The sequence below is a fragment of the Lolium perenne genome, chromosome 5 (assembly GCF_019359855.2).
Source record: "Lolium perenne isolate Kyuss_39 chromosome 5, Kyuss_2.0, whole genome shotgun sequence".
In the NCBI taxonomy this organism is placed as follows: Eukaryota; Viridiplantae; Streptophyta; class Magnoliopsida; order Poales; family Poaceae; genus Lolium; species Lolium perenne.
In genome coordinates this window covers 116,816,358-116,839,198 of record NC_067248.2, presented here as the reverse complement: position 1 = coordinate 116,839,198, position 22,841 = coordinate 116,816,358, and the positions used below count along the sequence as shown (strand labels likewise).

Genomic DNA, 22,841 nt, shown 5'->3' with positions numbered 1-22,841 from the left:
ACCCACTATCGAGCATAAATACTCCCTCTTGGAGTTACTAGCAAAAACTTGGCCAGAGCCTCTACTAACAACGGAGAGCATGCAAGATCATAAACAACACATAGATATAAATTGATAATCAACATAACATAGTATTCTCTACCCATCGGATCCCAACAAACACAACATGTAGCATTACAGATAGATGATCTTGATCATGTTAGGCAGCTCACAAGACCCGACAATGAAGCATAATTAGGAGAAGACGACCATCTAGCTACTGCTATGGACCCATAGTCCAGGGGTGAACTACTCACTCATCACTCCGGAGGCGATCATGGCGGTGAAGAGTCCTCCGGGAGATGATTCCCCTCTCCGGCAGGGTGCCGGAGGCGATCTCCTGAATCCCCCGAGATGGGATTGGCGGCGGCGGCGGCGTCTCTGGAAGGTTTTCCGTATCGTGGCTCTCGGTACTGGGGATTTCACGACGAAGGCTATAAGTAGGCGGAGGAGATAGGTCAGTGGGCCACACGAGGGCCCCACACGCTAGGCCGGCGCGGCCAAGGGCCAGGCCGCGCCGCCCTATTGTGTCGCCACCTCGTGGCCCCACTTCGTATCATCTTCGGTCTTCTGGAAGCTTCGTGGCAAAATAGGCCCCTGGGCGTTGATTTCGTCCAATTCCGAGAATATTTCTTTACTAGGATTTCTGAAACCAAAAACAGCAGAAAACAACAACTGGCTCTTCGGCATCTCGTTAATAGGTTAGTGCCGGAAAATGCATAAATATTACATAAAGTATGCATAAAACATGTAGGTATCATCAATAATGTGGCATGGAACATAAGAAATTATCGATACGTCGGAGACGTATCAGCATCCCCAAGCTTAGTTCCTATTCGTCCCGAGTAGGTAAACGATAACAAAGATAATTTCTGGAGTGACATGCCATCATAACCTCGATCATACTATTGTAAGCATATGTAATGAATGCAGCGATCAAAGCAATGGTAAATGACATGAGTAAACAACTGAATCATAAAGCAAAGACTTTTCATGAATAGTACTTTCAAGACAAGCATCAATAAGTCTTGCATAAGAGTTAACTCATAAAGCAATAATTCAAAGTAGAGGTATTGAAGCAACACAAAGGAAGATTAAGTTTCAGCGGTTGCTTTCAACTTATAACATGTATATCTCATGGATATTCTCAATGTAAAGTAATATAACAAGTGCAATATGCAAGTATGTAGGAATCAATGCACAGTTCACACAAGTGTTTGCTTCTTGAGATGGAGAGAAATAGGTAAACTGACTCAACATAAAAGTAAAAGAAAGGCCCTTCACAGACACTACAACAAAACCCCCCCTACAGTAACGCTTGAATATGTATCTGAATGCACATATGGGCGTTGCTAGGGGGTTTACCAACGATTAAAAATGCGTTGCGTTTTTTGGCGTTGCTAAGATGTAATGCAACGCATATATGGGCGTTGGTAACCAATGAGTCATGCGTTGCAAAATGGCAATGGAGGTTAAGCAACCATTTGTATCCGTTGGTACATATCGGGTACAGATTGAATTGGAATTGTTTTATTATTTACTCAAAAATAAATCTTATTTTCTTAACTGGGCGGTTTGATTGCTTCAGAGATTGTAGTATTTGTTGCCTTGGCAAGATAATATATACATCATGCGATACGTATGACTGAACTCGCAGAGTCTGAATGCATTGCACGAACAAAAATGAAATTTTTATTATTGGAATCGTCATCAGATACATAGACATTATCTTAAGAATACACATCTTACACAGTCTTGCTTCTAAGTATGATATACTAACTAATCCTCTCTCTATATATCCCTTCGAATATTTTGTCATCTATTGCATACAGTTGATATCAGAATGTAGCAGTTCTTCACATATGTTAAGCCTGCAAAAGCAAAGTTCCATTTCAGCATAGATGTGTGAAAAAAATAGTTTAATGGATATATAATTTATAGTACGCACTTGATCTACTACTGACCATGCAAAAAAATGTCAGAAGAACATATCTGAAACAGGGCATGCATGTAAATAAAGGGTGAAGTCTAATTTACAAATCTAAGCAAAATTCATGTCAATCTCCTTCGATTTTTTGAACTGAATCTCGGTTGATGATACCTTTTATAGTTACATCTGCAAGCTCCTTAAATCTCTTCAAACATCTCAGTAGCATACCAAAGCCTAATTAGCATGCAAGATAATTTGTGCCACCCCTGCATCTGGAACAGTGATCTCACCTACATCTCAAGTAGAAACCACTCAGATTTAATACAAATGGAAATAGGAAAAAAAACAAGTAACCATGATACATATATCAGAGATCCATGTAACAGCAGTGAAAACCCTTTAATTAGCTAGATAAACAAAATGATCAGTCACATGTCATGAAGCACGAGTAATTGGCATGCATATGTGTCTAGGCAAAGTTTGCAGTGGCTTTAAATCCAGCCTAATAATAAATGGAGTTCCACTTTATTTGTCTATTAGACAACATGTAGGTAATCAACACGAGACAGATCGATATGATATCCATCAAATTAACTATACCAACATCACTAAATATAACTATTCCCATTAATTTTTCCGGGCTATAGAAAAATCATCTGAGGTTTATGCAGGCATTCATAGTTCTCATATAAAAAGGAGGTACACAAAGTACTTGATCTCTAGCTGCCTTCTTAACAAAAAGCATGTATCAGAGGTTGAAAAAATAATTGCATGAAACTAAGGTCAAATGTGAGAAATTAAGACTATGGTTCATATATACGCATTCTGATAAGTGTGAGATGTCAAATCTACTATACATACAACAACATAATAAATGAAGTAGGTTATGATCTTCTTGCATGTCAGCTTCACATATATTTGATCTTGCCATGGATTATCTCGGAGAACAAAAATGCCAAAAATGTTTTCATTTCCGAGTTTCTGGAGTACAAAGCAGATTATGTATTATATAATCATAAGTAATATTTCCAAAACTGAAGTGCAATTTCAAAGTGTCATTGCATAGAAAATCAAGAAGTATAGAATAAATACAACAATCAGATAGTGTGATTGTTGCATCATGCATATGGGACATATTCATTTAGTATCATGTGAGGCCGAATCATAATAGTGGTAAGGCATAATAGTGCTGACCTACTAATCCTCATAGGAATATTGATTTTGGTCACAATGAGGTATTCATGACTCTGTGAGATGCCATGATTCCGGACATGGGCGGAGTTGCGGCCAGCGCTACCCGGGCTGTAGCACTAGCAACAAGCTCAGAAACAGAAATCCCACTAGCAGCAAGCACGCCGTTCCTGCACACCTGCTTGAGAGTTTATGAGAAGAACATGCACATGCAACATATCAGTTTCGTGACTCAAGCCTTCCTCATTCTTCTTCCCATTTTCTTCCCAACTTCTTCCAAAGTTTAGGTTCAAAAACTCATATCCCGAGACCCTCATAGCAGCGGGTTGCCTGCGTTGGAGATCACACGTCCCCAAGAGCCAAACAGTAAGTCAGTAAGATAATTTTCATGCATCCTACGACAACTTGAACTAATGGACCTGTATGGACATGTACGAAGACAACTACTAGATTATTATTTAGTACGTTCCGCTTAAACTGTGGCATGGTAGTATCTGGTATAAATGAAAATTTTGCATGCCATTAGTTAGAACCTCTCTTGCTGCATTTCTGGCTCCACCGTTGATTCAGATTGAACTAGTTTGTGTATCTGATGATCACCTAGGGGAATCCTGATTACACAAAAGCAAAAAGTCAAAACATAATTGATGACAAGAAGCGACATTTGGGAACATGAGGATGCACAAAAGTTCCAGAATAACCAAAGGTTGATAGCTAATCAGACGTATTGCTCAATCAGATACAAAACCGAAAGAAGCAAGCCACACAAAAAATACGTGTACCAAACAAAGCAGATGGTCCGGTGTGAGGTCATCAAAGCACGTTTAGTCCTGGCGTAATCTGCGGCAGCACAAGCACGAAACGCTAGGCAGCAGTGAACAATGAGGGCTCACCCGGACGTGAATTTTTGGCTCACAGCGGCCAGCGCCCCGCGTATCCTGGCCGATGGAGGGCAAGTTTAGATTCGCGGACAAAGTAGTGGAAATCCAGCATAAGTTTTGATATAATAGGTATACATGGAAAAGGCTAGCAAATACCAGACGCGTACGCATTGAATGGGCCGCAGCTGGACGTCACAGAACAGCCCAGGACAGAATCTGGGCTGGTCCGGTACGCGAAAATCAACCACACCAGTTAATGCATCGCCGCCTACCCATTCATGAAAAGCTGTCTTAGATCGGGGGTCACCTTGGCCACCGGCGGTAGGTCGGAGCTGAGCGGCGATTCGGCGGTGCCGCCTCGCACAGCAGGATTAGGGGAGGAGGATGACGATGGGAGAGAGCAGCTCGGGTGGACACACGGAAGGCTGCCGGTGAGTTCTGGTATCAAGGTTAAATTGCTGTTTGTTGGCTTTTTCCCTAGATCTGTTGCCTGCACGCATGGGGAAACTGGAATACATGGCTCACGCATGTAAAAATCAAGCAAAAAATGTGTGAACGCGATGAGTTTGGTCCTGTTTTTCTGGCTACACGAGATTATTAGTTTCGCTGGGATACATGGCAGTAGACGTGGTGCTTGATTTAGCAGGCAGAGCAACATTTTGTCTAATGTCAAGTGAAAAAGTGTGTTGTTCCAAATTCATGGTCTGTTTCTTCATAGAGCCCAATCCATTTGTTCGATCGATCATTGCATCCCGTATCCTGCCCAGTAATTCAGTCTGCTGCATGACAATACTCGTTTAGGTTGTGGTTTCTGAATAAGCATGGACGGTTGATCATAAAAATCGATATAGACCGAATTGGGGTTAGAGGCATCCTTTCACATGTACGCTGACTCATTTACACTTCTTGTGCGCCCAGTACCCTCGACGTCGACGAAGCTGTGCTGAACACTAAAATTACACTGTGCACGGTCCATGAGTGTTCAGAAAGTTATACGGATGAGCTACCAAGCCCTGTACCAGAACTGGAAAGTGCCGCCCGAGCTGCTCATGCCCATGGACCAACATCTAGGTCTGAAACTCAAGGATGGACCAGGAGGTACGACAAAAAAGATACAACAAACTTCCACATCCATGGCGCATGTTGTAAGCATATAAGCTAATTTATTTTGTATCCTGTCCCCGCAGGCCTCGCCATGGCAAGATGCCAGACGAACGGGAGATCGCGCCGGACCGTGTATCAGCACTAGAGAAAGCGTTTAGAGGTTTCGCTGACCGAGGGGCGGATGCGGTGGTGCTTCCATCTGTAGGGCTGACATTTGATTTGATCGGGGAAGCTTACGATTTTTACAATCTTTATTCTTGGGAGGCTGGGTTTGGTATAAGGTATGGCAAAAGCAGAAACAATGTCAAAGGCACTAGGTCGATGCAAGAGCTGCTATGTGTTTGCGCGGTTAGTTGTTTTTTGCATATGCTAAAACCGGGGCATTTTTTCATAAGTCTGGACCTGACATAAATGTCCGAACATGCAGGGTAAGCCAAAGCAGCAGAACACTACGTCCAGCCGGTGCCAGTGTCCGACACTTGTCAGGCTCCTAAGGACAGATGATCAGGGTTGGTTCATATGTGAGTACAGGGGGACACACAACCACAGACTGTTGAACACATGTGCGGAGAAGCTGCACTTCCCGTCGCACAGGCACATTGACAAGTACACAAGAGATCTGGTCGCTCAACTGCGTGCGAACAATGTCAACCTCAGCAAGGTGTACAGCATCATAGGCACATTTTTTGGAAGGCTAGAGAACGTCCCATTCACAAAAAGGTGCCTCAGGACTCTGTGTGGCAAGATAAGTCAAGAACAGGCAGACGACGACGTCAAAAAGACAATGGAGATGTTCTCGGAGCTGAAGGCAAAGGACAGCGAGTTCACGTACCAGGTCCGAGTTGATGATGAAAGTAGGATACGCACCCTGATATGGACAAACGGACGGAGCAAGCTCCAGTACCACCATTTTGGGGATGTTGTCACATTCGACACCACATACAAAACAAACCTGTATGACATGCCCTTTGGGCTGTTCGTTGGAGTGAACAACCACTTCCAGAGTGTGTTGTATGCTGGGGTGTTGATGAGGGACGAGACGGTTGAGAGTTTCGAGTGGGTTTTCAGGGAATTTGTTAGGTTGATGGGTGGGAAAAAGCCAATAACAATCCTAACAGGTATGTTTTGTGCCTCTGGTGCTAAAAAATTATTTGATGCGCATGCGATATATAAAAAAATGCATCCAGCAACCGATCTAACTATGTAATGTTCATTGCAGACCAAGCAAGAGCTATGGAGATTGCCATAAGCACTGTATTGCCGGAAGCGACCCATCGTTGGTGCAAATGGCATGTTCTGAGGAAAGCGAAGGAGTCGCTTGGCACCCACTACAGCAAAAAGTCAAATTTCAGGACGGATTTCCACAATCTTGTTGATGAGATGCTGACAGTGGAGGAATTTGAGACTGGGTGGGAAGAGATCGTGGAGAGGTATGGGTTAGCATCGAATACATTCCTAATCCAGGCTTATGAGGTCAGAAACAAGTGGGCCAAACCATATTTCAGCGGCAAGTTCTGTGCAAAACAGACAAGCACGCAACGGAGCGAGAGCGCGAACCACATGCTTAAAAGCTATGTGCCCCCCGCCTGTCCGATGAATGTATTCGTGAAACAATATGGAAAATTGCAATACGACCGAGAGCAGGAGGAGGGGTTCCAGGAGAAGAGAACCAGGCTGGTGAGAATGCTATATGTAATCTGTTAAATTGCAAGTTATCATAAACACTCACAGTTAATTCATTTTGTACTATAGGGTGGCGCTGTCATAAAATCCAATCTGCCCATCGAGCGGCATGCCAGCAAGGTGTACACGCGGGCAATGTTCGAGATGTTCGGCAGGGTTCTGTTTGTTGCCGGTTCGTACGAGGTAGAGGAGATTGAACCTAAGAGAAAATATGTCGCCTCGCACATAAACCCAGATGCAATGAAATATTGGTACAAAAGCAGGTTTGCTGTCGATGTGCATGATGACTGCTCTTATTTTACTTGCGAGTGCGGTAGGTTTGAGCACATGGGCATGGTGTGCTGTCACATCCTTAAGGTGAATCGATATCTGGTTTGGCAATTGTTGTTGTTTGCCAGAAAAAAACCATGCTAACATATTTATTTGCCCGTTCCTGCGCAGGTTATGATTTTTTTGCGGATCCGCGCAATACCAAGTAGGCACATCCTAAAAAGGTGGACAGTGGATGCTAGGGACATACTACCCGATCATATTAAGCACTATCAGAAGGACATGGGCCCACCTGAAGCCTCGACCTTCAGACACTCTGCTATGTATATAACCGCACTTGAGTTGGTGCACATGGGAGATAGTAATCCGGACTCTTTCGAGTGTGTCATGACAGGGCTGTGTGAGCTCAAATCAAAGGCTGCATCGCTGTGCGGGGTGAAGGATGGGAAGAGCATGTTGGAGAAATCGAAAGAGGCATCCGCTAGCATGACTGCTTCACTGGACTCCAGGCAGTCTAGACTGTCGACAAAGAAAACGACAGTGGTAACATCACATAGGACTGGACATGATTGCTCAGGGGATGGGTCCTTTGTCGAAGGAGGGGGAACTGGACTTGTGGCAGAAGACAATGCAGAAGTGTCGTCTACTCCCACCGCAGGTGAAGTGATATTACCATAGGAAAGGAGGCTGAAGCGAGGACAACCAAGCACGGCCAGGGACAAGCCGCCATACGAGACAACGGGCAAACGATCGAGGTTCTGTAGTATATGCCGGGGGAAAGGTCACAAGAGCACTACCTGCCCTGACAGGGGAGACACTCCAGTTAAACCAAGGAAGGAAGCACAATGCAGCAACTGTGGGATCACTGGACATAGGAAAACAAGTTGCTCCAAGCAACTCTTCAGCCCGTTTGCAGCGGTTGCAGACATGACAGGGTAGATGTGTGCGTGTGACAAATGAAATACATTTTTATATGTTAGTTGTGATGCATTAAAACTAATCCAAAACATGTGTAATATGATTTTATTTTGTGCTGTTGGATGGATGGAACCTTTTTTTCATGCACCTCACTGGAATTTTATCTACTGCATTTAATGATATTTGCCAGGCATTGATTGTGTGTTAGAATTTTGAAATTTGAATCTGGCCAGTAGCCGCCCAGCTGGTGACCGGCCGTCTATAAGTTGCCCAAGCCAGGGCAGTATCTCAGCCACACCAAGCTAAGGAGAAATGGACTCCATGCATCAGGTAGCTGCACCTGTGGGCGTTTCAGCTGAGGTTCAGTTGCCGGCGATGGCGGAAGCTGGGAGTGTGATCGTGCGTGCCTGTTCCAACGAGGTAAATGTTCGTAGCTTTCACTTGAGCTGTATGCAGAATATGCAGACGAGCCATTTCTGAACTGATAGTTAGACACATGCAGAGTCTGGATTCGGTGGTAGGGAAGATATCATATGGAAGCAGCGAGGCGTGGGATGATGACCTAGAGGTTTGTTTCTCAACAAGGAGAAAAAGAAATTCGTTCGAATCTTTACTTATGCAATATTGCAATACCCGCCGGCTAAATCTTGTGGCCATCTGTGATCTTTTTTTGAATCTCGGAACAGGATTCTGCTGATTCAAAAACCATGGTTGTTCGTGTTCTGGACGGGGATGTGGTTGTCATCGCCAAGCTCCTCAAGGTTAGCAAAAAAGTTCCTCTAAAAAGGGCTGGTTTTATTTATACTCGCATCGTCTTGTTCCTTGTAATGAAGATTGTTTCACTTACAGAGGAACCTGATGCTAGAATTCGAGGCGGAGGCAATGAGCGACGCTGCAGCACCGGCATGCTCATCAACTGCTTCAAGCGAGGACTCCAGCTGCTACAACAACCTCGCAGATTCGGGAGGGGAAGCAACAAGCCGGTCATCAAAGCGGATGAAAATGTAGCCATATTCAGTAGTTTCGTCAGCTGGTAGAAACTTATGTAACTGAATCTAAAATCTATATATGAGGCTGCACGATGCAACCAGCTCGGTTGCTTGAATAAATAAATAAAATATGTTTTATATACATATAGTACCAATTGCATTGCATTGGGAATGAAAGAGCAGTTGGCGTGCTGGCTGGCGTGTGCAACAGTTCGCAGCTGCCCATCTCGGCCCGCTCGGTATAGTCGGCCTGTACGGCAAAGAAGTGTAGTCAGTTTGCATACCAGTTGGGCCTCACGGTGCAAATGCAACACAAAAATGCAAAAGTCGCGGTGTGTGTGCGCGTTGTCAGTTTTTGGCACGCTGCATTGAACGAGCCTTGCTTGATAAGCATTGCTTTGTGTGAGATAAAATTAAAGAAAAATACTTGTATTCTGATAAGAAGTGAACCAGGAGGTACAAATGGTCAGTACTTATTACCATTTTGCTAACACTTGCTAGTTGCACGCAAGGAGTAGACTGAATCTAGTTCCCTGGCCGGTGAGTTGACGCATACGCAGAGCGTTGATGGTGGGAAAATTAATTCGGCCCTTACTTACCCCCTCTCCCTCCCCAGGCCAGTTTGTATTCAGATAGGAAGAAAGAGGAAGGAGACCTTCCGAGGCGACAGAGCGAAGAGTGGAGCTGTTCATCCCTTCGTCGAGCCGTGCCTGCTGAAGAACGGCGCCTTGAGTTGTATCTCGGTCGAGGGTGTGAAGCCTGGTCCAGCTTGCTTCACTGCAGGAGGTTAGTAAGCGAAGCTTCTCCAATCTGGTGGTCGCATTTTCTTGCAGTCTCTTCTGATTTCCTTGCATTTTCTGGCCATTGCCTGTATTCTGGTACGTCAAGTGCCCACTCCCATCCCCTGTCTGTGTTCTTACACATGAACTCGGTTCTGTTGTAGATGCAAGGGGCCTGGCCAGTTAGTGGTGGTCTCAGCGGGCGATCGTCTGGTTCGGCTAGCGGTGTAGTCGATGGGGATGTGTTCACCTTGCCGGCCGACATCGGCAGGATGCCGAAGTGCGGCCGCAGCACCTTGAACAGCGCCTTCTCGGCGAAGGACATGGCCTTTGCAGCTGAGGAGATGAGTGCTAGAGAGCTTGGGTCGGTATTTGACATTGGGCTGGCAGGGGTTGCTAAGGTTGACATGTTCACGCATTTTAACCGAGACCACTCGTTTTTCTTGCTGCAATGTGTCGACTCCAACAATGGTAAGTTAGTGTTGGGTCATGGTAGATCTGTTCCTGTAAATGGATCGAACATGAGCTCCATCCTTGGCCTGAAGGAAGGTGGATCTGTAGAACTAGAGCACATAGACGGTCCTCCAGAGGCAGAGGAGGTGTATGATGCAAGGTTGATGCTAGGGCTGAGTCTGGGCAACACTGAGATTGACACGGTTGCTCTGGTCAGTATTGTGAAAGAAGAACACCCAGCTGAACCAGATGAGTATCATGTGAACAGATTCAAGCTAGCGTATGCGATGCTAGCTGTTTCTGTTTTCTTCAGGCCAGGTGGTAAGAGGTGGCAGGTGCCTCGTGATGCATATCTCCTTGCGGCCATGATTCCAGACCTTGGAAACATAAACTGGGGTAATTATGTTGCTCGTGGCATCATCGATGGTTCGTTCCAAGTTCAGAAGGAGTTGGCTAACCGGAGCAGGGGTCACAGTGTGTATGGATGCCTATATGCTTTAGAGGTATAACCCAAACCACATTACATTTGTTCTTTGTGATGTTTTTTTCCATGTGTGCAGTTGAATAGTTTTTGTGTGATCATTTTTCTAATCAGAGTCCACTTGTGTCGATTCCAGGTGCTCTACTTCGACCATGTTGCTGGTGGAGCTTATGCAGTTAACCCAGGGCTCCTTCCAAGAGTGATGCAGTATGGCGCGGCGAGTATATCAATGCTGATAAGGCAAGACACACTTAACCTTGCTACCGAGAAAGTGTATGGCATGTTCATGGTAAAATTCCCCTGACACCTCCGTCTTTCATGTCCATGTCCATATGGTTGTAATGTGCATTGACCATTGTTTTCATTTGGTGTTGTGTTGCTTGAGTATTTTTCCACAGCGGAACTTCAGTGTCGCCCCGCTCATCCAGTCACGGGGCATAAGAATAGGGCTGGGGAGTGTGGCTCCGTCAGTGGGCCGTATGGGCATTGGCATCCATGGGGTCGGGGACTGTGGTAGTGTAGCAAGCGGGACAATACCGGCAGTGGCAGCACCAACCAGTGAGCATCGGAATGTACAGGTTCTGCAGGTTAGCATCGAAGACGTGCCGAAGCTAGTTAGATCGGTAAGTAGTTCGGTGTCATTGACTCTGCATAAAAAGGTATGTTTCATTGGCCCGATGTAATGGTTGATCATGTGTGTTCTTACAGACAGAGGATTGGCTCAAGGATGCAATGGCAGCGGAAGAAGTAAGGAGCAAGGAGCGGACATCAAAGTTCTATGCTGCTTTATCGGATGACATCCAGATGAACGATCCCCATGTGATCGACAAGGTAGATGCCCACGAAAAGAAGGAGGAGTGGTTAACGTTATTCCATCTCAAGAAGATGCTTGAGCACCTGGTTGAAAGAGGCGTCGGCCAGTATGTACCTGGACTCCTAGATAAGCTGGCGAAGATAAACAGTTCTGTTGACGGTGAGTAGTAGATGGTCACCTACCTGGGTAAAGATTGGCATAAGCACAGACAGATGTTGACTGGTGAAAAAAATTCATTTTCGCGCAGGTACAACTGCAGGAGTGGTATCTGCATGTGTCCGTAGCGGTCTACCTATATGTGACATGCCAGGAGCAGTCATGCAAGGTGATGGAGGTTTGTTATGTTGTATACAAATCATTTGTGGTTTCTATCTAGGTTTATTTTTCCGTCAATTTATATGTTGATTAAACTAACAGGGACTCCCGTGGCTCGCGGTGTGCATGGGAGGGGCCAGGTCGGTGCTAGCTGCGGTGTGTTTGCGGCACACCAGGGGTGCATAGAGTTGCTGGCTCGTGTAGTGGTGTGCAGGTTACTCATGGTAGTGGTAGCACAAGTTCTGGGGTTCAGGTGAGTGAATGCCATGTGGTGTCTGGACCGACACTGAATGCAACACCACTGCGGGCAGTCCCGATTAGGAGTGCGGGTTCAGAGCTATTTGACAGAGTTTCCAGCCAGTTGGGCAAGGCGCCAGCTGTGTACGGTGGGCCATCGCCAATGGGCGGTATGTTTCTATATCGGTGATTTCATTTCGAAGGAGTAAACTGCATTCTGCCAGTACAATAACTTGGTTGCTAGAGTAAACTATATTTCTACACTTTCTGTATTATATGCACTTGTTTGACGCATCAGGTGGAATTGCAGGCACACCTGATAATATGCTGCCACCTAAGAAAAGGTCAACTAGCGATGCAATGTACGATCCGGACACTAAAGAGTTGATAGTGTACACAGCAACGAAGTGTAAGTACGGGTGTTCTTGTGGTTGTGGCAGTTCTATGCGTGCTGTTTGGCTATTCTAAGGGGCCGTCTGTCTAATATATGGTTTTGTTGACAGGCAAGAGGGCAAGGGCCGAGATTAATTATGTCGTTTGCGGGAGAAAGAAGGTGAATGTTTCTGAAAGGACAAAGTGCCCTTTCTCGCTTGAGGTTGGTTTCAGAGCACCGACAGATAAGGTTGCTGAGTTGGGGTACCGCAACATGATATTTGCGAAGCAGGCTGATATGAAGAAGTAAGCCACTCCATTGTTGTTTATAATCGACAATAGCATCTGCCATCCATGTGTTGGAGGTTATTGATTAACAAAAAATCTACTTTCCAGGCTCTGGGTTATACACCTGACACCAACACTTCTTAAGATGTCTGGATTTGACATGCTGACGGAGTTCCATAGGTATGGTTGCCTAGGGAAGAAGGGTTACATTGCTGTGACTAGGATGTTGGCAGATGGGGAGAATACATGGCATAGTGAGGGAGACCTGACGAGGTGGAGGCATCCGATGCCTCTCGAATGGGCAGTAAGTTCAGACTTCATTGTCAGTAAGTTATACATAGCAAGCGGTGTGTCGATGTCTAACTTACTGTTTACAGGAGGAAGTGATGGGTGGCTGTGATTGTCTTGAAGACAGAAGGATGAGGGACATGTTTGTTGGGGCAGCTATAAGATATAACGTCGAGACGTGCCAAATGGTGAGTACATTTCTGGTTATTTGAAGTGGAGAGAAAAATATGCACCTGATACAAAAAGGATACTTGTAGTAACCTTCACTACCACATGCAGGTTTGGGTACCCAGGATGACAAGCAGCGGGCTCATGGTCCTGTACGGGTTTGACTTCGAGTGTGAGACCCTGCATGTGTTTGATCCGAAGAGGTGCACATGTGGGAGGGAGCTTCTTGAATCCATCCACTTTGATATATGTGACAAGTTGCTTCAGGGCATGGCTGATTGCATAGAATCTTGCTTCGATGGTTGGGAAGTGGATCAATCGAAGTGGAAGTTTGTTTGCCATGAATATCTAAACGAGCCCATCGCAAGGTACCATATCCCTGTTCTAGCACATGTCACCTCAATTAGAACCTACAAGCAAAAAGTGTTATATGAAGCACCGGATTGACATGTTCATTTTGCAGTGCCGATGCAGTGTTGTATGTGATACACTACATGATGTACTTCGATGGTGTGTGCGTTCGAAGGCCACTGCGGAATGTAAGTTTACATTTTTTCTAATTGGATAGTGTGTATGTATTTCTAGACCGGTTTGCTAACATGTGTGTCCTTGGGTGGTAGGCTGACCTGTATGGCATGAAGCTGCGGTTGGCTAACATGGTGCTGAACATGCCTGGCAATGTTGGGCACCCTCCTGAGAATGTGAAAAATCCAGAGGTCGAGGATACGGCGACTTTGAGCTCGGGTGCAGAGCCGTTTGCAGCTTGAAGAAACTGAACTCCAGTAGTCATGTTGCTTGAACTAGCAGCTGGTTTGCTATATTTGAATTCCATAAATAATCGCACTCTCTGTTCTACCAGTATGTCTGTAATATGACCTATAATTTGGTTGTGACAATATCTATCGACTTATATTATGTGATGGTGGTGTCTGTTGGTTGTTTGCCGAGACGGTCTAAATGTTTCTTTTTTCAAGTAGCTTACTTTGCAAATGCAGTTTGGACTATGTGGCATGTTGTAATGCAAGGTTTGCGGAAAAGATGCACCTGCACGGTGGGAGGGCTCGAATCAACGGTCCGTGTGGTTCATATCTAACTCGATACTTTGTGTACGGTGGTCGGTTAGATTTTCATGTTATGGTCATTTGGAAAAGCGGAAAGTACAATAAGGATTTTTGGTGCAGGTACAAGTTTTGTGTTAGGACAAGTCTGAGTTGGCTGAGTCAAATATATTGTGATATACAACATAACATCCGAATTGGCGGTACCGTTAGTTGTGTAATTTGCGGGTTAATTTGCAAAGTTTCGCACGTCGAACGATTGCCGCAGTGAATGGGAATACTTTAGTCATTTGTCATTCAACAAAAATCTAAATATGGCGTCTATTTTTACTTGTTGAGAATACAAAATGAGACAGGTCTTGTCATTTTTTAACAGGTTAAGGTGCACCCCAAATGAGAATTGTTGATTTTCTGACCAAAAGCCCCAAATTTCCTAGGTGATCTGCTGTTAAGCCCTGTCTGGTTTTTTGCATAACTTTTTCGACTATTTTGTATGTGTTCAGCCCGCCAGCTGATCCTGCTTACACCGTAGCTCCCTAGGTGGCTTCGGTTTTAGTAAATACAATTTTGGGGGTGAATGTTTTCAAGTTCGAAACGAAGACATTTGCTGCAGCAAGCAAATTTGTGTGGGGTTCGGGTTGACATGCACATAATTGCTAAACGATATCTAAATTATCTATTGGCAAGTAAACTGGAGTAAGGTTCACCCTTCTGAACAGAAATTGTGCTTGTTTCGACGGTTTTTGCAGTACCTCTTCGGTGGAAACAAATTAGTGCACATCTAAGAAAGAACAATCACAACTTCAGTGTGTTATTTTCTGATAGAAACTTATAACATCCACTGGGGGCAGGTCAACAACTCATATCTGACTACTACACTTATGAATGCTGGTGCCGTGTGGTCGCTAAGGAGACGATATGATGGACTTGATTCCAGTTGGGACCTCTATAAGGTTGCCATCAAGCTTCATCAGCTGATGGAGGAATAATCCCTTCTCGCGGATGATCGAATCCTGATACATGGATGTGGGTTATTTTATAGTTTTAAGCAAACTGTATGAAGGGGTTGGGGTTGTTAGCTCACATTTGTCAGCTGCTGCTCAAGCGAAGAACCGTTGAAATGCCTGCCAAAATGAAGGATGCAGATCCCACTCTCCGATCTGTTATTAGATTACGGAAAAAACAATCCAACTCTGGTCAGTTAGTTGCTGGTTTCAATCGACTTTGTCGGGGCTCGAAATCAGGGAGCGCGTGCTTACTTGCTAAATATGGATGAGGTAACAACTGGGAATTGCTTTGCCCAGTTGGTACAGCCGACGTGCCAGTTGTCAAAAAACTTCAGAAAGCACGTGAACAATGCTATGTGGATCTTATCCGCGATGGCTTCATGGATTTGTGCATAATCGTCGGGTAGTGTTGGTGCCACCGGGTCAAATATATGTATGATTTTCTTTTGCATGTCCCACGAGTAAATACACCATCCGGTCGCTAGAACTACTGGGACGTGGAACTGGATATGCAAGTATATGTTATAAGGTTGTTCACAATGGAGATTCAATTATAATGTCTGTTATGATGGGCGTACCATGCGGCATAGTGCAATGTTATACGGAAACCCGGCGCCGAGAAACTGGTCCTGCACAGATTTAATGTCCCACGCCTTGTCGCCTGTTAGGATGGTTGTCTGAAAGAAATTGAGTACACGTGTGAACTGAGCTCAATGTTGGTCAGATGTGACAGGTTATATGATATGAAAAATGGAGTGAGCAGATGACTTGCCGAAAAATCAACTTCGAACCAGTGGCGCCATTCTCCCTCGGTGGTAGTATAGAAAACTGTCGTGTCAACCTGTCGTAGACGGCGGATAATGAGGCAGCAAAGCTCGTGTTCAAGACATGTGTGTCCAACCAGTTGGTCCGTGATGGATTTTACCGTCATTGAGATGAACCTGGGGTGTGGGTGACACATGAACAGCCTAAGCAGGAGGCACGAAAAATGTATTGTCAGTTCTTGGTATGGTCGCAACAATCTGTCATCTGGGATGCAACAAATGTAGACAAGCACACATACCTTGGACAGTCTGTTGTCGGGATTGACATGACCAGAAAGGACAACTTGTCTTGCTGTGCTATTGTTTGGTACTCGACATCGGCCAATGCACTCCAGTGATCAATCACGTAGTGCGTGTGTTCAGCACACGCCTTGGTAGGAGGTTCTGCAGTCTGGCCTATCAAAACTGCATCTCGAGGTGTGCTTGTGTCGTCATTATACATCAGGATTGAGTCGCGCACAGCGCTAGCCCAGTTTTTAATCTTGCCATCCCTTGTACTTTTGTGGCGAATGATCTTGTCATTTGGTGTGAGGTATGATGAATCAGACTCTGCCTGCTCTGTACATGTGGGAAAATGGATCAGTACTAAGCGGTGGATCCAAAAGATTACCTGTATGAAAACATAAATGTTCCTTGCATCAGCAGTTCCTGGAGCCTAAGCCAGAGTGTCCTTGCCTGTTTGCATTTCTTGTTTATCTTTCTGTGGCGCGGTGTCAGCAGGTCCTCTGTGCTTGCACCTCTTTGTGCTCCTTGTCGATGAGCTGTCAGCTGTGAACAAAAGTATGAGGCTTTGATAAAATGTGTGCTCGACAAATTGTTACGAAAAAAATGTTGTAGTACCATCAGAATCAGCTTGGTCGAGCCTGCGTCTGAACAAATTGCTCGCTGAGGAGTTTGAGTGGGAATCCTGAGGTCTCTGCTGCACTAAGCAGGGCAGGGAGCGGAGGCTGCAGCAAATGCATGTAGCTGATAGTACTTCAACCAATTTGTCAAGGAAGCGTGTGCTCTCGTTTATGCTGTTGTTCCTGGCGGCATTTGCTTGCTGGACATCGAGAGCATTGTGCTGCTTGAGAATGATACCCAGCTCACTCGATGCCTGCGGGTTAGGAACAGGCACATATTTTACAGTTAAAGATACAGGCAGTTGTTTGATGTGGTAAGTTGTATGCAATGAATTCTTACCAGGAGTGGGTATGTAGCTTTCATGTAGTTGGCGTAGTCGGAAGCTGTTAGCAGATGCGTGCTTGGAATTGTCGGGGACGGCTTGGTTTGTGCCGAACAAGTTTGAGATCTGTGCTCTCCGGTTAGTGTTGCTGTAGGGTGAGGAAACACAGGCGGCCTGCTTCTGGAAATGGTAGGAGTGATCTGGTCTGGAGGGGAATCAAATATGGCCCTCGTATAGCATATTTGCGATGCATCCCGGACCTGTTATGTGAGTCTGTTATTCCATTACATATGGGAAAGGTTAGGTTTGCAAATATTTAACTTGAACTTACGGTTGCACAACTCCATTGCTCCACACCGTTTATTGTTGTTGAGCACTGCAGTATCATTCGCCTCATCTGTGTGTCGTCGAATGCAGCTACACGGGGCATGACTGAATGTCGGAGGTTAAAAATTCCTAGTTCAAGGTTGTCGAGGTAGAAAACCTGTGCCCACAGATGGCAGCCGTATAGGTGGGTACTGGTGCGGTTTTTCGCAATGTCATCCTTGACAGTTCTGACGGCGGCGAACAAATCTTGCAGGACATACTCACACCAGTTGAAATCTTGGATGTTGTCTGTATTGGCTAGTGCACCCCAGAAGTCTATTGATCTGTTGTCGTGCTTCGTGGATGGTGCAAGCAAGTGTCCCATCAAAAAAATGACAAATGCGATTTTAAAACAATCTTTCTCTAGGTTGCTGGATGTGTGCTCGTCCAGCGGCCTAGCTATAACACTTTCAGAGACCTTCAGAATCTGGTTACCCTTGTCATTCATCCCAAGAGCAGTTCTAATGAATTTAATAGTGTTGGGAGAGCATTGTGATTCAGGTGCGTGGATATCGCGTGGTCCACATGGTATACCAAAAACCTTGTGGACATCAGCGGCAAAGAACCTTATCTGCCTAGTTGGATTTTCACCAAAAACTATTGATCTGTTGCCTACATCTATTTTCTGCAGGAGCCATTTGCTAAATCTAAGGTTCAGCCTAGTAATCTGTGGCAACTTTAGTATGCCAGCAAACCCAGTCTGTTCAACAAGAAATTTCTTATACTCAGTAAACTGGGATATAACTGACAAAACCTTACGAGCGAGGTGCGTGAAGTTGGTGAAGGGCAGATCATACATGCAGTATGCGAGCGCATAGAAAGCCGCATCGTCGTTGAGTTCTTCAGTTGCGTCCATTCCTGTGCGGAGAGCAGCCGTCACTGAAAAACACATATGCATATATAAGGGTTAAAGTGATCTGAGCACGGCTGCAATGGTAAAGTATGGATCTGGTGGTGCAGAGGTCAGCAAAAACGAAGAAGCTGAGATGAACTCAGATTTACCTCGGTGTCCCAGCCAGGCTCTGGGAGATGAGGACCGAGATGTGGATTGGCTTGAAGCTGGGAAGGGGGCAATGAGTGAGTGTGGGGGGGTGAGGGGGTGAGCACAGGGTGGAGTGTAAAGGAACGCTTTGTATTAATACAATGGAGTTATGAGAAAAAAGTAGATAACAATTTTATTGATTTCATAAAGGTTACATCTGTCCAGACTACAGTAAGTTGAACACTGTCATGCTAATTAGTACCTAACAGCTTGCTAGATGGTGAACACTTGCATCCACTAAGGGGAGTTTACTTCCCGATTACATTGGGAATTAGATTAAAGGGTTGCTAACTAAACTCGGTAATGGGTGGCTAATCCACACACGGGTATGCTGGTACCACTAGTACTTGGCCGCCAGGAGGGCGACGACCACAACCATCCAGCCCATGAGCATCCACTTGATGTTCTTGATATCGCCCTGGTTCTGTATTAGTGGGGCCTTTAGCTCGTCGAAGCCGGCGTGCGGAGGAGCCGGCGAGAAGATGTGTCCCCAACGTGCGATGATGTATTCGATGTACTTGTCCTCCCACCTCCAGAAGTTGCATATAGGTGTCTGATACCAAGAAGCATAGCTTAGGAAAAAAATGCTGGAGAAAAAATCATGTTTGAAAAATCTAATAAAAGATGCAGAGGGATCTATATCTATAAAGATACATACCCCATGGTACTCGCACTTGTAGAAATGCCTGCCTGGGTTCTTTGCAGTGCCTGATATGAACCAGACAGTGACGCCTCGATTGCATCTAGGGCATCGGATGAGAGGGAGGGGGCGATGTCATCCTGGTGAGTGCCGCCTGCTGGGGCAGCGGAGGAGGACGACGACACCATTGCTCGGGTGCGAGATCGAACAGCCCAGGACAGCTGCGTGTTGGAGCTAGAGCTTGGGACGAGATCAGCAATGGGGGCCGGGGTGTGGAGAGGGGAAGAGTGCAGAGGAAGACGGAAGCACAATAAAAAATCAAAACCGGCATACACATATTGATGAGGGGTGGTGCGGAATTTCAATGCTGACGTCAGTGTGTGTAGGTCCGCGCAATAAGTGTGTTTCTCTATACGGTGGGAATATGATACATACCGAATAAACAAGTATCTGTATAAAAACCGGGTACATATAACGTATGGTGTGATGCTGCGGTCTGGACGGACGGATACGGGTGGGCGGAGTCCCTGTGAGCTCCATCGCAATTCTCGGGCTCACCCCATCTAATGAGTAGCCATGTCAGGCGATGCAGCACGATGCAAAAAAAATCATGGAAAAAGTGTTAAACGCCTCAACCAAAGGGAAAATCAGAGAGGACATGAACAAAACGAAACCTGGATTGCCGGATCTCCATCGTGTCTTCATTGTTCAAACTCGCGGCCTCGCCATTTTGATCGCCGGTGCATGGTCAACGATCTAGGGTTTGGCGGATGATATTTCCCTGAAAGTCGATACAGGATGTAGAGGTAGGAACGGAGACCTGATGTGGAGAGGATGTGAGATCTGGGCGCTTTAGGGATAGAACTAGCCTGTATTAGGAGAGATTGGATTTGCGGCGGAAGGAGGAGACGAACATGCAGCATCACAGGAGATGAGGAGATGAGAAGTCTGCGGGGAAGGAAGGAGATGGGAGGAGAAAAACTGCCTGGGTATATGGGGCCACTCACGATCCAAATTCCCAAACAAATTGTCGTGCCTATCCACTCTTAGCGCCAAAGGAAAATTTCTAAAGCGCGGGAGGAGGTAACCCAATTTTTCGTGTGTAGCCTATTTATCTACTATTTGACAACAGATACAACTTGCAACGCCTATATCGGTATCTATGTTAAATTCTAACAACGCATACGTAAGAGGTTGCAAAGTATGTGTTGCTATACGATGGTTCTCCTTGTAGTGAGAGGGAAGCATTGATTGCTATATTTGTGCTAGAGCTTTGGTTTTGAAAACAAGAAACAATTTTGTCAACGGTCGTAATAAAGCATATGTATCATGAAAATTATGTCCTACAAGTTGCAAGCCTCATGCATAGTATACTAATAGTGCCCGCACCTTGTCCTAATTAGCTCGGATTACCTGGATTATCATCGCAATACATATGTTTTAACCAAGTGTCACAAAGGGGTACCTCTATGCCGCCTGTATAAAGGTCTAAGGAGAAAGCTCGCATTGGATTTCTCGCTTTTGTTTATTCTCAACTTAGACATCTATACCGGGACAACATAGACAACAGATAATGGACTCCTCTTTAATGCATAAGCATTTAACAACAATTAATTTTCTCATTTGAGATTGAGGATATTTGTCCAAAACTGAAACTTCCACCATGATTCATGGCTTTAGTTAGCGGCCAAATGTTCTTCTCTAACATTATGCATGCTCTAACCATTCAACTAGTGGTAAATCGCCCTTACTTCAGACAAGACGGACATGCATAGCAACTCACATGATATTCAACAAAGAGTAGTTGATGGCGTCCCCAGGAACATGGTTATTGCACAACAAGCAACTTAATAAGAGATAAAGTGCATAAGTACATATTCAATACCACAATAGTTTTTAGGCTATTTGTCCCATGAGCTATATATTGTAAATGTAGAGGATAGAAATTTAAAGGTAGCACTCAAGCAATTTACTTTGGAATGGCGGAGAAATACCATGTAGTAGGTAGGTATGGTGGACACAAATGGCATAGTGGTTGGCTCAAGGATTTTGGATGCATGAGAAGTATTCCCTCTCGATACAAGGTTTTAGGCTAGCAAGGTTATTTGAAACAAACACAAGGATGAACCGGTGCAGCAAAACTCACATAAAAGACATATTGTAAACATTATAAGACTCTACATCGTCTTCCTTGTTGTTCAATCCTTACTAGAAATTATCTAGACTTTAGAGAGACCAATTATGCAAACCAAATTTTAGCAAGCTCTATGTATTTCTTCATTAATAGGTGCAAAGTATATGATGCAAGAGCTTAAACATGAGCACAAAAATTGCCAAGTATCAAATTATCCAAGACATTTTACCAATTACTACATGTAGCATTTCCCGATTCCAACCATATAACAATTTAACAAAGAAGATTCAACCTTCGCCATGAATACTATTTGTAAAGCCTAAGGACATATTTGTCCATATGCAACAGCGGAGCGTGTCTCTCTCCCACACAATGAATGCTAGGATCCATTTTATTCAAACAAAACAAAAACAAAAACAAACCGACGCTCCAAGCAAAGTACCTAAGATGTGATGGAATAAAAATATAGTTTCACTAGAGGAACCTGATAATGTTGTCGATGAAGAAGGGGATGCCTTGGGCATCCCCAAGCTTAGACGCTTGAGTCTTCTTGAAATATGCAGGGCTGAACCACCGGGGCATCCCCAAGCTTAGAGCTTTCACTCTCCTTGATCATATTGTATCATCTCCCTCTCTTGATCCTTGAAAACTTCCTCCACACCAAACTCAAAACAACTCATCAGAGGGTTAGTGCACAATCAAAATTTACATGTTCAGAGGTGACATAATCATTCTTAACACTTCTGGACATTGCACAAAGCTACTGAAAGTTAATGGAATTGAAAAATCCATCGAGCATATCAAAATAGGCAATGCGAAATAAAAGGCTGAATCTATCAAAACAGAACAGTTCGTAAAGACGAATTTTATTGAGGCATGAGACTTGCTCAAATGAAAATGCTCAAATTGAATGAAAGTTGCGTACATATCTGAGGATCACTCACGTAAATTGGCATAATTTTCTGAGTTACCTACAGAGAATTTTGCCCAGATTCGTGACAGAAAAGAAATCTGTTTCTGCGCAGTAATCCAAATCTAGTATGAACCTTACTATCAACGACTTTACTTGGCACAACTATGCAACAAAATAAGATAAGGAGAGGTTGCTATAGTAGTAACAACTTCCAAGACTCAAATATAAAATAAAATTGTTGTAGTAAAAACATGGGTTGTCTCCCATAAGCGCTTTTCTTTAACGCCTTTCAGCTAGGCGCAGAAAGTGTATATCAAGTGTTATCAAGAGATGATGCATTAACATTACCTTGGGCTTTACACTTACACTTCTTGTTCTTTTTCTTACTCTTTGATTTAGGAAATACATGTCTACCCCCCGGTGTAGAGGTGAATTTCAGGGTGCCTTCTCCCACATCTATGACTGCTCCCAATAGTTTCAGCAGGGATCTTC

General features: G+C 44.7%; 5 protein-coding genes and 1 long non-coding RNA gene across 8 annotated transcripts; 4 read left to right on the top strand and 2 right to left on the bottom strand.

The window, feature by feature from the left end:
* The first annotated feature begins 4,312 nt into the window (after positions 1-4,312).
* LOC127299712 (protein FAR1-RELATED SEQUENCE 11) lies at positions 4,313-8,163 on the top strand. The gene is given in 7 exon segments (XM_051329738.2): positions 4,313-4,472; positions 4,960-5,139; positions 5,229-5,493; positions 5,573-6,263; positions 6,365-6,822; positions 6,898-7,185; positions 7,270-8,163. Coding segments are annotated over 7 exon segments (2,691 nt in total). The 5' UTR covers positions 4,313-4,431; the 3' UTR covers positions 8,038-8,163.
* Positions 8,164-8,295: 132 nt separating this feature from the next.
* Positions 8,296-9,132, top strand: LOC127299715 (uncharacterized). Of its 2 annotated transcripts, none has more exons than XM_051329744.2 (4): positions 8,296-8,436; positions 8,519-8,584; positions 8,703-8,777; positions 8,882-9,132. In XM_051329744.2, the coding sequence occupies exons 1-4, from the start codon at positions 8,329-8,331 to the stop codon at positions 8,900-8,902; spliced, it is 270 nt and encodes an 89-aa protein (XP_051185704.1). In that variant the 5' UTR covers positions 8,296-8,328; the 3' UTR covers positions 8,903-9,132. The 2 variants fall into 2 exon arrangements, with proteins under 2 accessions (XP_051185704.1, XP_051185702.1); XM_051329742.2 differs by having other exon boundaries at positions 8,866-9,129.
* A 59-nt stretch (positions 9,133-9,191) lies between these two features.
* On the top strand, positions 9,192-12,104 carry LOC127299713 (uncharacterized). 2 transcript variants are annotated; one of them, XM_051329740.2, is made up of 7 exons: positions 9,192-9,791; positions 9,949-10,740; positions 10,855-11,007; positions 11,117-11,341; positions 11,427-11,691; positions 11,780-11,857; positions 11,950-12,104. In XM_051329740.2, the coding sequence occupies exons 2-7, from the start codon at positions 9,949-9,951 to the stop codon at positions 12,102-12,104; spliced, it is 1,668 nt and encodes a 555-aa protein (XP_051185700.1). In that variant the 5' UTR covers positions 9,192-9,791. The 2 variants fall into 2 exon arrangements, with proteins under 2 accessions (XP_051185700.1, XP_051185699.1); XM_051329739.2 differs by having other exon boundaries at positions 11,780-11,866.
* A 24-nt stretch (positions 12,105-12,128) lies between these two features.
* LOC127299714 (uncharacterized) lies at positions 12,129-14,248 on the top strand. Its single transcript, XM_051329741.2, has 8 exons — positions 12,129-12,254; positions 12,395-12,493; positions 12,588-12,762; positions 12,853-13,048; positions 13,122-13,220; positions 13,312-13,568; positions 13,664-13,739; positions 13,821-14,248. Exons 1-8 carry the CDS (start codon positions 12,248-12,250, stop codon positions 13,965-13,967), a joined length of 1,056 nt encoding a protein of 351 aa, XP_051185701.1. The 5' UTR covers positions 12,129-12,247; the 3' UTR covers positions 13,968-14,248.
* Positions 14,249-14,970: 722 nt separating this feature from the next.
* LOC127304771 (uncharacterized) lies at positions 14,971-15,760 on the bottom strand. The gene is made up of 3 exons (XR_011745978.1): positions 15,518-15,760; positions 15,343-15,418; positions 14,971-15,271 (listed from the first exon to the last, which is right to left on the bottom strand). It is a non-coding gene; the product is annotated as an uncharacterized lncRNA (long non-coding RNA).
* Positions 15,761-16,744: 984 nt separating this feature from the next.
* LOC127303515 (uncharacterized) lies at positions 16,745-18,419 on the bottom strand. Its single transcript, XM_051334240.2, has 4 exons — positions 17,586-18,419; positions 17,272-17,514; positions 16,930-17,185; positions 16,745-16,857 (listed from the first exon to the last, which is right to left on the bottom strand). The coding sequence occupies exons 1-4, from the start codon at positions 18,417-18,419 to the stop codon at positions 16,745-16,747; spliced, it is 1,446 nt and encodes a 481-aa protein (XP_051190200.2).
* Between the last annotated feature and the right edge of the window lie 4,422 nt (positions 18,420-22,841).